At 48.3% G+C, this 16,497-nt stretch overlaps 1 protein-coding gene across 1 annotated transcript; it reads left to right on the top strand.

The window, feature by feature from the left end:
* Positions 1 to 3,832: 3,832 nt before the first annotated feature.
* LOC142470872 (vitelline membrane outer layer protein 1-like) lies at positions 3,833 to 15,445 on the top strand. Its single transcript, XM_075577673.1, has 3 exons — positions 3,833 to 4,173; positions 14,092 to 14,201; positions 14,925 to 15,445. The coding sequence occupies exons 1-3, from the start codon at positions 4,009 to 4,011 to the stop codon at positions 15,241 to 15,243; spliced, it is 594 nt and encodes a 197-aa protein (XP_075433788.1). The 5' UTR covers positions 3,833 to 4,008; the 3' UTR covers positions 15,244 to 15,445.
* Positions 15,446 to 16,497: the final 1,052 nt, after the last annotated feature.

The raw sequence follows: 16,497 nt of genomic DNA, 5'->3' as shown, positions 1-16,497 counted from the left end.
GTTAATATACCCCCTATCCTGCAGTTTCAGGTGAGTAACCCAAATTGAGCAGAGTGGTATTCATACATCCGCTGTTCTCAAATGAGAAGTTCCATACCTCCTGGAGAACTCGGCTAACCGTCTGGTCAGACAAAGTAAAAATCTGTAAGGGGAACCTGTATCAGGTATACATTAATTTGTGTTAACCAGGTGGGATGTGGTAAAGCACACTGTGGTGTGTTAACCGGCTTCAATAGGGGATCTACTGCACCGACACACTTTATACAAGCAAATACCCAGTATGTACCTGGCAGATACCTGGAATGCGCCGCTCCTCACCTCTGACAAGCCCCGTTGCGTTTGCCTTCCCAGCCTGGGTTCATGCCTGGCTGACGGGCGGCTGATCTGTTAAATGATAATGATTAGGATTTAATAGGCTGCAATGCTTCGCGTGTCTACCAGATGGCATAAATTCATGAATTGTAATGCAGTATATATATATATACTGTGCAGTATTGCAGCCAGCGGGAATAAAATGCTTCAATCCCTGCCTGGAAAATACCTCAATGCACTCGGGCAGAAAACAGTCACAAACCTCAATACACCCGGGTATACCCGAATTCGTGGGACTAGCCGAGCTCGAATAAAGTGTGTCGCCAGTGTATAGGGGAGGTGCCAGATCAGTCAGCTGTAAGGGACAGTTAGGTGGGACTTCCAGTTGTGCGTGTACAGGACCAGAATATGATGTGGTGTTTGTTGGTCACTGAAGCCACTGTACCATGCTGGCTGACCGCAGCAATCCCGAATGTGACTGGCTGGTGCAGGGGGTCGGTGGTCAGTGTGAGAGGGGAACTGTAATAACACCGGCACCGTGTGCTGCTCCCGATCCGGTGCCCTAGAGTAACCTGGTCTTGTGTTCTCCATGAGGTATAGAAGTTCTTATCTGAGAATATTAATACCACTCTGCTCGATTTGGGTTACTCACCGGAAACAGGGGTCCACAGAATGAGACCGCGTTATAACCGGGATCGCGTTATAAAATATTACCACGTGAGGACTTACCGGCATCTACATCTCTCTCCTCTCTGCAGCTGTCAGCTCTCTCCTCTCTGCTTCATATGGCTGTGTCCACGTGCCGCACTTATGTAGACTTTCGAGCGCAGAGGAAGTTTTTTTTTTTTTTTAAACATACAATTCAATGCTTTATTGCAAACGGACACATACACCCATGTGGGAATTGAACATTAACACATTTTATATAATACACATGCAAGAGTCGAACTTAAACTCTAGAGCACATTGAAATGGACTGCACTGTAGCGTAGAGGTAGAGAATTGGTACTAATATCCTGGGTTCGATTCCTGTATGATATGGTATAATTTATAAAATAAATAAAAAATAAAATGATAATTTATAAATTATACATAAAAATAAAATTAGTATTATTTTATAATTTTTAAATGAAAAATGGTTTTCAGGCAAAAAGTGACACAGTTTGCTCATTTGCATGCTATTTCCCAGAATCCCTTGCTGCAGTGGAAGCACTGTACACTAGGTGATAATGGTGAAAGGCAGGGTTGCAGACCTGTCTGAGACGTGAATGTGCTCACAAGTGATCTTTTTATTTGCTATATGCTATATGGTGGAGGTTTCTTGTTGCCTTTTTCACCCACCATAAATTAAAATGTTGATATATATATATACAAGCTGAGAGACCCGGTGTTGCCCGGGATGTGAACCGTGAATAAATATGTGTAAATGTTGAATTGTAAACTGTTAATGTCATGTGACTGTTATGACACTTACACACACACACACACACACACACACACACACACACACACACACACACACACACACACACACACACACACACACACACACACACACACACACACACACACACACACACACACACACACACACACACACACACACACACACACACAGTCACAGTCACGCGGTGACAGGGGAAAGCAGGGACCGGAGGGGCATCCCCCCTCCCATCTCCTGTCCCGCGGCCTGTCACGCGGTGACAGGGGGAAGCAGGGACCGGAGGGGCATCCCCCCTCCCATCTCCTGTCCCGCGGCCTGTCACGCGGTGATAGGGGGAAGCAGGGACCGGAGTGGCATCCCCCCTCCCATCTCCTGTCCCGTGGGCTGTCACGCGGTGACAGGGGGAAGCCGGGACCGGAGGGGCATCCCCCCTCTCATCTCCTGTCCCGCGGCCTGTCACGCGGTGACAGGGGGAAGCAGGGACCGGAGGGGCATCCCCCCTCCCATCTCCTGTCCCGCGGGCTGTCATGCGGTGACAGGGGGAAGCAGGGACCGGAGGGGCATCCCCCCTCCCATCTCCTGTCCCGCGGGCTGTCATGCGGTGACAGGGGGAAGCCGGGACCGGAGGGGCATCCCCCCTCCCATCTCCTGTCCCGCGGCCTGTCACACGGTGACAGGGGGGAGCCGGGACCGGAGGGGCATCCCCCCTCCCATCTCCTGTCCCGCGGGCTGTCACACGGTGACAGGGGGAAGCTGGGACCGGAGGGGCATCCCCCCCTCCCATCTCCTGTCCTGCGGGCTGTCACGCGGTGACAGGGGGGAGCCGGGACCGGAGGGGCATCCCCCCTCCCATCTCCTGTCCCGCGGCCTGTCACGCCGTAACAGGGGGGAGCGGTGACCGGAGGGGCATCCCCCCTCCCATCTCCTGTCCCGCGAGGTGAAGTGGTGAAGATGCGCTGATGCGGCGACCATTTTGTATTTTCCACGACCGCGTTTTAACGGGGTTTACGACAGGAAGGCTTTATTTTAATGGTTAAGCAGTGTGTCGCATGAGGCTGAAGGTGAGTCGGGCGGGGGGGTGTTTGAGGGGGGGGGTGTTTGTGGGGGGGGGGGTAGGTTTGTGGGGTGTGTGGGGTTTGTGGGGGGTGGGGGGGGTGGTTTTGTGTGGCACCGGAGTGTTTCTGGAGTGTTGTGTTGCAAGGTATATGAATTAATTTGGTGCCGACAGGAAGGCTTTATTTTTCCGGTGAAGCAGTGTGTCGCATGAGGCTGAAGGTGAGTTGTGTTGTGTCCTGCGGTTTTCAGGTGCTTACACAATATATATAGAGAGTCTGTACCTGATTCCTTTTGGTGGTAGCAGCCGGTGAGGGTTTAAGTGCGTTCAGAGATGAGAGCTGTGAAGCGTCATCTCCCAGAGCAGTGAGAGTTAGGTGCGTTCCCAAAGCTCAGTGAGGGCTGGGAGAGTGAGGCAGTGGTGAGGTGTGCGGGGGCGGGCCAAGGGGGCCTTGAAACAGTGGTGTGAGTGTGTCAGGCCAATGAGAGGTGTGGGGGGAGGGCCAAGGGGGTGGTGTCAGTGTGTGAGGGGGTGGTGTTAGTGTGTGAGGGGGCGGGCCAAGGGGGTGGTGTGAGTGTGTGAGGCCAATGAGAGGTGTGTGGGGGCGGGCGGGGGCGGGTGGGGCAAGGGACCAATGATATTGCCGCTAGGGACAGGGAACACACCAGGGAAACATACATACATACAATGCTTTCAAAAATATATAGTAGATATGTATTCAGCACTCAATAGGTTAAGATGTTTTAAGGAATCTTGTGGTCAGTGTGAAACTAATAGAATACAATGTTATTGGTATCAGGGGCAACTTGAAACCAAGTTGTATGATGCCCATTTTAGTGATAAGACTTGTTTTTGTAAGTTCCTAATGTTCCTGAGATAAGGTACGTGATGGTAACCACAGAAAAACAAGTATGTAAACAAGTACGTCATTTAGTTGGCTGAGACAGTGATGTATATCTCTTCGATCCAAGGGTATAAAATGTAGCTGTCGCAGGATACGCCACTGCCTTCTCAGATACTCGCCACCTTGAATAGAAGTATTTTGTATGTTGTATCCTTGCTGAATTGCTGAGCTGATTGAAGAAATAAAGATTGCTGATTTGAACTGCAAACCTGATTCCCGATTATTACATTGCCGAAGTTTTTCTCACCGTTGACATCTCTTGACATCTCCAGTTGAGTTCCTCAAGACCCCACCATGATGTTCCAGGCAGTCTCATCCCTCCTCCTCCTCTCTCTCTTCTCAGTAGGACAAGGGAACCCTAAATATGACATCAGTGTCTCCAACGGTGGTGAATTGGGTGAATGGGGGCCAGTTGAAATGTGTCCCGATGGTTCCCATGCCAGAGGATTCTCTCTCAAGGTGAGATAAATATATACAGTAATAATAATATGATTTCTTGCATGGCAATGTATGTGCTTCTGTATATGGGATTTTGATGGCACAATATTTAAATTGCCCCGCAGAACTTACAATCTAACTTTGCAGGCGCAGTCAAATATTTTAACTTATGTCAGGACTACTTCAGAGGCCAGCTAATTACGGCAAAAATCTCCTTTATAACTGTGATTTATACTTTTTACTCTCAGTATTTAGAAGTAGCCGATACTCCCTCCCCACGTATTAGATAACCCCCTTTCATTGTCCATATTAGACACTATGGGGGCTGTGCACAAAGCAGTGATACAGTAAGTGTTTTTAAGTGAGATAAATGCCGTTATGGCGCAATTTATGGCGCAACTTTTTTATCAATGACGGTGTTTTGGTGATAAAAAGCCTTATAAGTGCGATACTGCAGTGTTATCACTGCTTTGTGAATCGCGCTGCACGCAATTTTGCACCATAAGGCATTTATCTCACTTAAAACCCCCTTACAGTATCACTGCTTTGTGCATAGACCCCCCTGTGTGATGGGGACGATGCACCCAATAGGTTGACCATTGACTGGCATAGTGTTAAATGATGCCCATATTATATGGGCATGATGTATCCACTGTGCCATTCAATTGTTTTATTGGCAGTTGTTATGCATTTAGTTAGCCATTTGATGTGATTCATTTTGCAATGTAAGGTGTTTTATTTTGGCCTGTTTTTTTATTCCTTCACAATTTCTTGCTATAGTGGTAAATAAATCCTGCCCGTATTATATGAGCATGATGTACCCATTGTACCAATGAATGGGTGAAGGGTAGTTGCCTGGGGAGGGTGGTTAGGCCTCCTTGGTGGGTAGGGGGGGTTATTTAAAAGTATTATTTTTTGGGGGGGTCACACAATTGGTACCACAGGCCATTGTGGACCCCCAGACACCCGAGGGGATCACCCGGGAACACCCACCGGCCTGTTGTATTAACGGTGTGCTGAAAAAAGGTAAACAATGCTTTCTGACTGTCTCCGTTTCGTTTTGGCGCGCTTTTAAAGTACGATTCACGTATCACTGCTTAGTAAACTGGCAAAAAACTGTGCGTTTGCCGATAAAGCGCTGTTATCACTGCTTAGTGAATCGCGCCGCAGGCAGTATCGGACTTAAAAGTCATTTATCGGACTTAAAAGCAGTTATCACTGCTTAGTGCATAGCCCCCTATATAAAGGAAATATTACAATCCTCTTTAAATCACTTTTTGCAAATTCACTTTTTAACCTCACTTTTCTCTCCCTCGCCCCTTTTCCCTATGAGAAATCTCCTTACATTCCCTAATATAAATCCTTTTACTCTCCCTATCAGTAATTACCATTGTTTTACCTATTTAGTTAATCCTTCCCCCCCCCCGTACTATCCCCCTGATAGAAATCCTTTTATCTCTCCCCCCTATTAGAAATCTCACTTATCCTCCCCTATCATAACCCCCCTTATTCCCTCTATTAATCATCCCACTTATTCTACCCTATAAAAAATCCTCTTTAGTCTCCCACTACGTTATATCCCCTTTATACGTCCCCTATTAGAATCCCCCTTACTCCCCCTATTAGAATCCCCTTACTCCCCTATTAGAATCCCCCTTACTCCCTGTGGCAGGACGGCCTGTAGCCGAGGTCAGGGAACAGTCCACACGTGTAGTTTCAGGATAATGAAAAATGTTCAATGGCTTTATTTCTCCACAGTAACATAACATGCGGGTACACGGTCCCTTTAACAAAATAAATCCTGCTCCACGTTGGGAGAAAAACTGACTAACACAGCAGACCTATCTAGCAGGCTGGCTGGCTAAACCATAACCAAACCTTCAGAGTCTTTTAAGCAGTCATGAAAACAAATGAAACAAATCTTACTTTAGCTGCAGTAAGTAGTCTGTTGTATCCTTCTGGCTAGCAGCACATCTATCAGTGTGCTCTTGTCTGAGAGAGCCAGCTACTGCTGGTAACAAGATCCTTTTCTACCTTTCTGGCTCTCAGGTGTCAGCTTACTTCCTGACTACCCAAGTTCCACCTGAGTTAACCCTTATGAGTGCTGGATGAAGCACTCAGACATATGTCTCCCAGGCGTAACTGATAGGAGTTGACTTCACTCTGTCACATACCTCCCCTGTTTGTGTGGCTAGTGTCCCACACGGCTGAAGCCCGACCCTCCACTCCTTCCCTTGACAAAAAGTCAGCATTTCCTTGGTCCTTTCCAGGTCTATGCTGAATATCAAACGAGAAGGGATGGAGGGCAATATATCACCTGGTCAACCTTGGATTTGTGTCCTTCATGGTGTTTAACCACTTCAAGGGCGCATGGTCAGTGACCAGGGTGAAGTGTACTCCGGCGACATAATGTCTCAAGGCCTCAATTGCCCATTTTACAGCGAGGCACTCCTTCTCAATAACGGAATACCTCACTCCCCTTGGGAACAGCTTCCAGCTGATGAACAGTATGGGGTGTTCAACACCATCAAATTTCTGAGACAGCACTGCTCCCAGTCCTACCTCTGAGGCATCCGTCTGGATGATGAAGGGCTCTTTAAAATCTGGGCTCCGAAGAGCGGGGCCCTCTGACAGGCACTTTTTTAGCATGTCAAAGGCGTCTTGGCACTCCCAAGACCATTTAACTTGGGTTGGGGCACTCTTTTTTGTCAGATCTGTTAGGGGTGCAGAAATTTCCAAAAAATTGGGGATAAACCGCCGGTAATACCCTGCTAACCCCAAAAGGGAGCGGACCTGTGTCTTTGTCTGTGGGGTGGGGACTTCCTTTATGACGGCCACCTTGCTAGCTAGTGGCCTTACTATCCCTTCCCCAACGGCATAGCCCAAGTACTTTGTAGTGGATTTACCCTGGGCACATTTTTTTGGATTTGCAGTGAGTCCTGCTTCTCTTAAGGACGTTAGGACTGCCCTTAACCTTTTTATATGAGACTGCCAGTGTCTGCTATAGATGACAATGTCATCCAAGTAGGCCGCGGCATATGCCCTATGGGGTCGTAGTACCTTGTCCATTAACCTTTGGAACGTGGCTGGAGCCCCATGTAACCCAAATGGCATAGTGACGAATTGGTATAAACCGAGAGGGGTGGCGAAGGCATTTTTGCATTTGGATTCTTCCGCTAGAGGTCTGCCAATATCCTTTCATGAGATCTAGGGTGGAGATATACTCTGCTTTACCAAGCGAATCAAGCAATTCATCCACCCTAGGCATTGGATATGCATCAAATCTGGATACAGCATTTACCTTTCGCAGATCTACGCAAAACCTCACCTTCCCATCTGGTTTAGGGACCAACATGATAGGGCTACACCATTCGCTGTGGGACTCCTCGATCACGCCCAATTCCAACATGTCTATTATCTCCCTCTCTACCAGGTCTTTTCGGCACTCTGGCAATCTATAGGGACGGGACCGTACTTTTACGCCAGGTTCTGTCTCAATCCTACGGGACACTAAATCAGTCTGCCCTGGCAGCTCAGAAAAAACATCTGAGAACTGGTCACATACATCAAGTAGGTCTGACCTTTATTCCGTTGTTAACTGCTCTCCGATGGGAACCTGATGGTCAGTGTACGTACTACCCTTTGGAAGCTTTGGACCCAAATCCGTCTCTCCTTCCCGAGGGTGAATGAACAGCGATCTCATCGTTTTCCAGGGTTTCAGGAGGTTCACGTGGTAGATTTGTTTACCCTTCCTGGACCCTGGTTGAGAGATCTCATAGTTCACCTCCCCGGTGCGGCGGAGGACTTGGAAAGGACCCTGCAACTTCGCAAGGAGTTTACTCTCTGATGTCGGTAGTAGTAGCATCACTTGGTCCCCAGGTTGGAAGACCCTCAAGTGAGCATTCTGGTTGTACTGCCTCTCTTGACGTTCTTGAGCAGATTTGAGGTTTTCCTTCGCAAACCGACCTATCATGTCTAGGCGGTTTCTAAGGTCTATGACATACTGAAGGTTATTCTTGGAGGGGGAGGGCTCCTACTCCCAGGATTCCTTCAGTAGGTCGAGAATACCCCGAGGTTGGCGTCCATATAGGAGCTGAAACGGGGAGAAGCCTGTGGATGATTGGGGAATTTCTCATACCGCAAACAAGAGGAAAGGGAGAAGTTCATCCCAAGCTCGCTTTTCAGTGTTCACAAACTTCCTAAGCATAGATTTTAAAGTACGGTTAAACCTCTCTACCAATCCATCAGTCTGAGGATGGTAGACCGAGGTCCGGACTGATTTTACCTCCAATAACTTCAGGACATCCTGCATTAACTTTGCCATGAAATTTGTTCCCTGGTCAGTTAACATTACTTGGGGAAGTCCTACCCTAGAAAACAGTTCTAACAGCCTGTGAGCAACCTGTTTAGCAGTGGCTGATCTCAGAGGGAAGGCCTCAGGATATCTGGTGGCATAATCAACAACAACGAGTATAAATTTATGTCCCTTCGCAGAGGGTTCTAAAGGTCCGACCAGATCTACCCCAATTCTCTCGAATGGGATGGCTACCAAGGGCAGAGGAACCAAGGGAGCCGGCTTTTGTCCTTTTTGGCTAGTTAACTGGCATTCAGGACATGTCTCACATAGTTTCATGATGTCACCATGTATGCCTGGCCAGTAAAACCGGGACGAGATGCGGTCCGTGGTCTTATCTCTGCCCAAATGACCACCCCATGGGAGATTATGGGCTAGGGTGAACACTGTTTTAATCAACCCTTTAGGGACTAGCATCTGTCGAATGACCTCCCCTGTTCGTGTAACCTTATTCACACGATATAGTATGTCATTCAACAGTTCAAAATGTGGATACACTTTTACACCTTGTTCATCTATTATCTTGTTGTTGACCTGTACCACCTTCTCATATTGTCTAGTCAGAGCTGGGTCCTCCCTCTGCCTCTGACGGAAGTCAGGAAGATCCAGGGCTGGCAACACTCCCGTATCTATCTGTTCCCCACCCTGGTCATCCCCGGCCATGACCTGCAGTCCTTTGGGCTGACTAATGTTACCAAAAGTCCCAGCCTTTCTTAACCAGTCCTCTTTTTCCGTACGTTTCTGTTTACGTGTCTTTGGGACATGGTGTCTACGGGGGAAAATCTCTGGGGAAAAAGGGAACAATTCTCCGGGCTTCTCCGGTACCAGAGAAGTAGGCTCTGTAGGAGAAGGGGCCAACAATGTTTCGAGGTAGGGCTAGTCTCGGCCAAGTAGAACAGGAGCAGGTAGCCAGGGAGCAACTCCCACTAGTAGGCTGGCCTCTTTATCCTGGATACGTAGTAGAACGTTCGCCGTCGGGTATCTCTTTGTAGCCCCATGGATACACTCAATATTCCAAGGAGAGTCATAAGATAGTCTATTGCTTGGAATTAGGCCCTCTAGGATCAGGGTTTTTCCAGAGCCCGAGTCCAGCATGGCGTTTACTTTTGTCCCCTCCAGAGTTGCTGGGACTAACCACGGATTGTGGTCCCCTCGGAGACAAGCTGTGGCAGTGGTTCTGCCATATGAACAGTCCATCTCCTCATCTCCTGAGTCCGCAAACTCGGTCGTCCGCGGAAGCTCTCGACGGGGCTCGTGTTTGGACCTCTCCGCTGTTGGATGGGGTCATCCCTTCTGGTTGGTGGGGTTATCCTCTCCACTGGGTGGGTGACAGGAGTCCAGGTTCTCGGGGAATACTGTGGGTGGCGGCCTCCCTTGAGTGATCCAGTGGCCTCGGACCCAGGATGGGCGTCTCTGCCGGAGTTTGTACCAGGAACCATCTGAGATGGGAAAGGGTCTTCTGATCAGGTTGACTGGATCTCCCGAGCTGGCGGGTTGTAGACCCCTCGATTGTCTGCTCTCCTGCCTCTAGCATCACCGGAAGCAACTGGTGTTTGCACCGGCCGTTCCCAGCTATCCTGTTGGGTGTCGTCGCCCAGGAAGTTTTCCACCAAGCAGACCGCTGAATCCAGGGAAAATGCAGCGTGTCTTTTTACCCAGGAGCGGGAGGAGGGGGGCAGTATCTGTATGAACTGCTCAAGCACAAACTGTTTAAGGATCTCTGCCTTGTCACGTTTTTCCGATTGTATCCACCTGGTACATAAGTCTACTAAGCGGTGGGCTACGACCCGGGGTCTGTCTCTGTTTGTATATTTGACTGTCCGGAACCGCTGTTGGTAGGTCTCTGGAGTGAGGCCTAGGCGATCCAGAATAGCAGCCTTTAGTTGCTGATAGTCCATGGCCTCGTCTGCTGGAAGAGCCTGGTAGGCTGCCTGAGCTTCCCCTATGAGGAGTGGAGCAAGAGTCGTTACCCAGCGATCAACTGTCCAGCCATGGGCCGTGGCTACCCTTTCAAAAGTGAGGAGAAATGCCTCTGGGTCTTCGTTTGGCTTCATTTAAACAGCATCACTGGTGGGTTATTTGGAATCCCTGGTCTGCCTGGGGTTGGGCCTTCGACCAGCAGTTGGAGTAGCTTTTCCTCTCGCCGGGGCTGTTGCTCATCTTGCTGGGCTTGTCGCTCAGCTTGTTGGGCTTGATGTTCTGCTTGCTTGGCCTGCCATTGTATTTGCTGGGCCTGTTGCTCAGCTTGTTTCTCTGCTAGCTAGAGCTGTTGCTCAAGGAACTGAGAAAAAAAAAATTCCATTTTTTTTTTTCTGTGTGGCCCTTCAGATACAGGGGTTGTCCGTCATCTCAGTTCTGACACCACTTGTGGCAGGGCGGCCTGTAGCCGAGGTCAGGGAACAGTCCACACGTGTAGTTTCAGGATAATGAAAAATGTTCAATGGCTTTATTTCTCCACAGTAACATAACATGCGGGTACACTGTCCCTTTAACAAAATAAATCCTGCTCCATGATGGGAGAAAAACTGACTAACACAGCAGACCTATCTAGCAGGCTGGCTGGCTAAACCATAACCAAACCTTCAGAGTCTTTTAAGCAGTCATGAAAACAAATGAAACAAATCTTACTTTAGCTGCAGTAAGTAGTCTGTTGTATTCTTCTGGCTAGCAGCACATCTATCCACGTGCTCTTGTCTGAGAGAGCCAGCTACTGCTGGTAACAAGATCCTTTTCTACCTTTCTGGCTCTCAGGTGTCAGCTTACTTCCTGACTACCCAAGTTCCACCTGAGTTAACCCTTATGAGTGCTGGATGAAGCACTCAGACATATGTCTCCCAGGCGTAACTGATAGGAGTTGACTTCACTCTGTCACACTCCCCCTATTAGAATCCCCCTTACTCCCCTATTAGATATCCCCCTTACTCCCCCTATTAGATATTCCCCTTACTCCCCCTATTAGAATCCCCCTTACTCCCCTATTAGAATCTCCCTTACTCACCTATTAGAATTCCTTTTACTCCCCTATTAGAATACCCTTACTCTCCCTATTAGAATCCCCTTACTCCCCTATTAGAATCCCCTTACTCTCCCTATTAGAATCTCCCTTACTCCCCTATTAGAATTCCTTTTACTCCCCCTATTAGAATCCCCCTTACTCCCCGTATTAGAATCCCCCTTATTCCCCCTATTAGAATCCCCCATACTCCCCCTATTAGAAATCCCCTTACTCCCCCTATTAGAAATCCCCTTTGCTTTCCCATTATCCCCTAAATCCCAAACCTCACTATAACACCCCACAGTTGGTCCGAGTTTCTGGCCCAGATTTGGGGTGCAGATATCTCAATTATTGACATCCGATGTCCCATACCAGGGCCTGTAAGTCGGGAAGAAGCGGGTCCCTGAGTCAGAAATCAAAGCAGCCTAAGAATTGCCCCATTACTCCGTTCTGCCCCCACTGCTGCCTTCTTACCCAATTTAGGTCTGTACCCTAATAAGAAGTGTTACCTGTAACCCCATAAAGTGCCCCTCGTTCTAATATCCCACAATTAGGATTAATCTGAGAAGCAACATAGGTAAATTATATGGTCAGGTCAGTGACGTGTTTAATGGGTTAAATGGTCAGTCCCACATAGGGGCAAAGTGACCTAATGACAGAGGGTGAGAGGGGGAGAGTGGGGATGAAAGTGGGAGGGTGGGGATGAGAGGGGGAGGGTGGGGATAAGAGGGGGAGGGTGGGGATGAAAGGGGGAGGGTGGGGATGAGAGGGGGAGGGTGGGGATGAGAGAGGGAGGGTGGGGATGAGAGAGGGAGGGTGGGGGTGAGAGAGGGAGGGTGGGGGTGAGAGGGGAGGGTGGGGGTGAGAGGGGGAGGGTGGGGGTGAGAGGGGGAGGGTGGGGATGAGAGCGGAGTGTGGGAATGAGAAGGGGAGGCTCTTTCAAATTTTAGTTACGCCGCTGGCCCCTATTAGAATTTCAGTGGTTAAAGGGTCAGTCCCACCTAGGAGCATATTGACCTAATGACAGGGACGTGTTTAATGGTTTAAAGGGTCAGTCCCACGTGGGAGCAAAGTGACCTAATGACAGGGACGTGTTTAATGGTTTAAAGGGTCAGTCCCACGTAGGAGCAAAGTGACCTAATGACAGGGATGTGTTTAATGGGTTAAAGGGTCAGTCCCACCTAGGAGCAAAGTGACCTAATGACCGGGACGTGTGTAATGGGTTAAAGGGTCAGAGCCACGTAGGAGCAAAGTGACCTAATGACAGGGACGCGTTTAATGGGTTAAAGGGTCAGTCCTATCTAGGAGCAAAGTGACCTAATGACAGGGACGTGTTTAATGGGTTAAAGGGTCAGTCCCACGTAGGGGCAAAGTGACCTAATGACAAGGACGTGTTTAATGGGTTAAAGGGTCAGTCCCACGTAGGGGCAAAGTGACCTAATAACAGGGATTAATGGGTTAAAGGGTCAGTCCCATGTAGGGGCAAAGTGACTTAATGACAAGGACGTGTTTAATGGGTTAAAGGGTCAGTCCCACCTAGGAGCAAAGTGACCTAATGACTGGGATGTGTATAATGGGTTAAAGGGTCAGTCCCACCTAGGAGCAAAGTGACCTAATGACAGGGATGTGTTTAATGGTTTAGTGGGTCAGTCCCACGTAGGGGCAAAGTGACCTAATGACAGGGACATGTTTAATGGGTTAAAGGGTCAGTCCCACGTAGGGGCAAAGTGACCTAATGACTAGGACGTGTTTAATCGGTTAAAGGGTCAGTCCCACGTAGGGGCAAAATGACCTAATAACAGGGATTAATGGGTTAAAGGGTCAGTCCCATGTAGGGGCAAAGTGACCTAATGACCGGGACGTGTTTAATGGCTTAAAGGGTCAGTCCCACGTAGGGGCAAAGTGACCTAATGACAGGGACGTGTTTAATGGGTTAAAGGGTCAGTCCAACGTAGGAGCAAAGTGACATAATGACAGGGACGTGTTTAATGGGTTAGAGGGTCAGTCCCACTTAGGGGCAAAGTGACCTAATAACAGGGATTAATGGGTTAAAGGGTCAGTCCCATGTAGGGGCAAAGTGACCTAATGACCGGGACGTGTTTAAAGGGTTAAAGGGTCAGTCCCACGTAGGAGCAAAGTGACATAATGACAGGGACGTGTTTAATGGGTTAAAGGGTCAGTCCCACGTAGGGGCAAAGTGACCTAATGACAGGGACGTGTTTAATGGGTTAAAGGGTCAGTCCCACGTAGGAGCAAAGTGACATAATGACAGGGACGTGTTTAATGGGTTAGAGGGTCAGTCCCACTTAGGGGCAAAGTGACCTAATGACAGGGACGTGTTTAATTGGTTAGAGGGTCAGTCCGACTTAGGTACAAAGTGACCTAATGACAGGGACTTGTTTAATGGGTTAAAGGGTCAGTCCCACGTAGGGGCAACGTGACCTAATGACAGGGACGTGTTTAATGGGTTAAAGGGTCAGTCCCACGTAGGGGCAAAGTGACCTAATGACAGGGACGTGTTTATTGGATTGAGGGGTTATGAGTAGTTATATATGAGATGGATACATTGTAACTGATCTTCCTGATACAGGTGGAAAAATTCCAGTTGTTTGGTGATGATACGTCTCTGAGCGGGATACAGCTGCACTGTGTTAGCAGCAACAACAATGGGGAATATTCAATCCAGTCTACTGAAGGAGCGTAAGTCATTCACAGGACATGCACAGCCACACAGGTCTCTTCTTCACATGTACATAGCTTTCCTAACCTCACAGGTCTCTTCTTCACATGTACAGAGCTTTCCTAACCTCACAGGTTTCTTCTTCATATGTACAGAGCTTTCCTAACCTCACAGGTCTCTTCTTCATATGTACAGAGCTTTCCTAACCTCACATGTCTCTTCTTCACATTTAGAGAGCTTTCCAACCTCCTAGGTCTCTTCTTTACATGTACAGAGCTCACCAAACCTCACAGGTCTCTTCTTCACATGTGCAGAGTTTGCCAAGCATATATTACGATGACAGGATTTTGGGGTGTATAAGGAGGGGTGTATAAGGGAGTTCCGAGGGCAGCAAAATGTTGGGGTGTATAGGGAGGGAAATGAAGGCAGCTGGGAGGATAGCAAGGTATTCGAATATATAGAGAGGTGTATCACCAGGAGATTAAGGGAGGGGGTGATACCACTTTACAGATTAAAAATCCCCTTTCCTCTCACCCTATTAGAGATCCCCTTTCCTCTCACCCTATTAGAGATCCCCTTTACTACCCTGAAGGACGTAGGACAGGGGCGATGCCACTATATAGATAATTGGTCAGATCTCCCCTAAAATCCTGTGCCCCGTCCTACAGGTTAGGTCTCCTCTGCAAAAGCACCTAGGAAGTTTCCTCTTCACCACTAACCACGTCCTCCTTCTTCTCTCTCAGGTGGGGCTCATGGACCTCCCCTGTGTGGTGTCCCAACGGCAACCTCATCGCCTTCCGCTTGAGAGTAAGTCCACCTCAGGGGGACGGTGACGACACTGCCGCCAACAACATCATATTTATGTGCTCAGACAAAACGATACTAGAGGGATCTGGACAATCGTGGGGGACATACGGAGGGTGGAGCCAGTCCTGCAAAATAGGGATCTGTGGCATCAGAACCAGGGTGGAGGAGTACCAAGGAAAAGGAGATGACACGGCCCTCAATGATGTCAAGTTCACCTGCTGTAAAAACCCTTCTTTCTTCTCAACTTCCCCATGAAGGGTCTATATTCAATCGGGAAGGTCTTCGGGGGGTGGGGGGAAGGGTTAAGCCAGCGACGTCTCTAAATATATCTGGTGGAGATGGTTGGAGATGCAGATCTTTTAGGGCCCAAATTAGTGGGACGTTCGTATTGTTCAATATGTAATTTTGAAATAAAATTGAATTTTAATGTAAAATAAAATGGAAGTATTCATTGTGACTATTTGTATCCATTTAACGCATATTTGCTCCATATAACTCCTCCTATTACCCCATATAACCTCTCCCTATATCTCCTCCTTTTACTCTTATAACCACTCCCTATATCTCCTCCTATTAACCATATAACCGCTCCCTATAACTACTTCTTATGTTCCACATTACTGCTTCTTAAACTCCTTCTATTACCCCATATACCCGCTCCCTATAACTCCTCCTATTACCCCATATAACCTCTCCCTATAACTCCTCCTATTTCCACATATAACTACTCCCTATAACTCCTCCTATTGCTCCATATAAATGCTCCCAATATCTCCTCCTATTACCCCATATAACCGCTCCCTATAACTCCTCCTATTACCCCACTTAACCTCTCCCTATAACTCCTCCTATTACCCCACTTAACCTCTCCCTATAACTCCTATTACTCTATATAACCACATATGAAAGAAAGTCATCTCCACCTCTCAGTTACTCCGTAGACCAGTCAGCAGCATGTTGCAGTATTCGGGATATAATCAGCGCGTGAGTATGAATTTGATGGATTATCCCATGAGGATGGGACGTATTTTAGCAATATCGCAGAGGGGTAAATAACATGATCTGGAGGGGTGCTGAATGTGCAGGGGAATGAGAGGGGAGGGGCACGTATGACACCCAGGCCTCTAGCTTGGGGTATCGGGGTCATTGTGGAATCATCTGTTCCATGCGAGGAATCCGGTGTCGGTGTAGAGTAAGACGGAGGGGAGATGATGAGGTCCGTTTTTAACATGTTAAGCTTAAGATAGCAATTAGACATCCACGCGGAGATAACAGAGAGACAGATAGGGATATGAGACAGCAGAGAAGGGGAGCGGTCAGCAGAGGAGAGGTAGATGTGGGTGTCCTCTGCATAGAGGTGGTAGGAAAACCCAATGACTGTGTTAGTTTGCCAAGGAAAGAGGTGTAAGTGGAGAAGAGTAGAGGTCCTAGGGCAGAGTCCTGGGGTACACCGGCTGTGGGTGGGAGTGAGGAGGAGGGGGTGCCAGCACCGGAAACACTGAACGTGCG

The sequence above is a fragment of the Ascaphus truei genome, chromosome 20, assembly GCF_040206685.1.
Source record: "Ascaphus truei isolate aAscTru1 chromosome 20, aAscTru1.hap1, whole genome shotgun sequence".
In the NCBI taxonomy this organism is placed as follows: Eukaryota; Metazoa; Chordata; class Amphibia; order Anura; family Ascaphidae; genus Ascaphus; species Ascaphus truei.
This window is presented reverse-complemented; position numbering and strand designations above follow the sequence as displayed.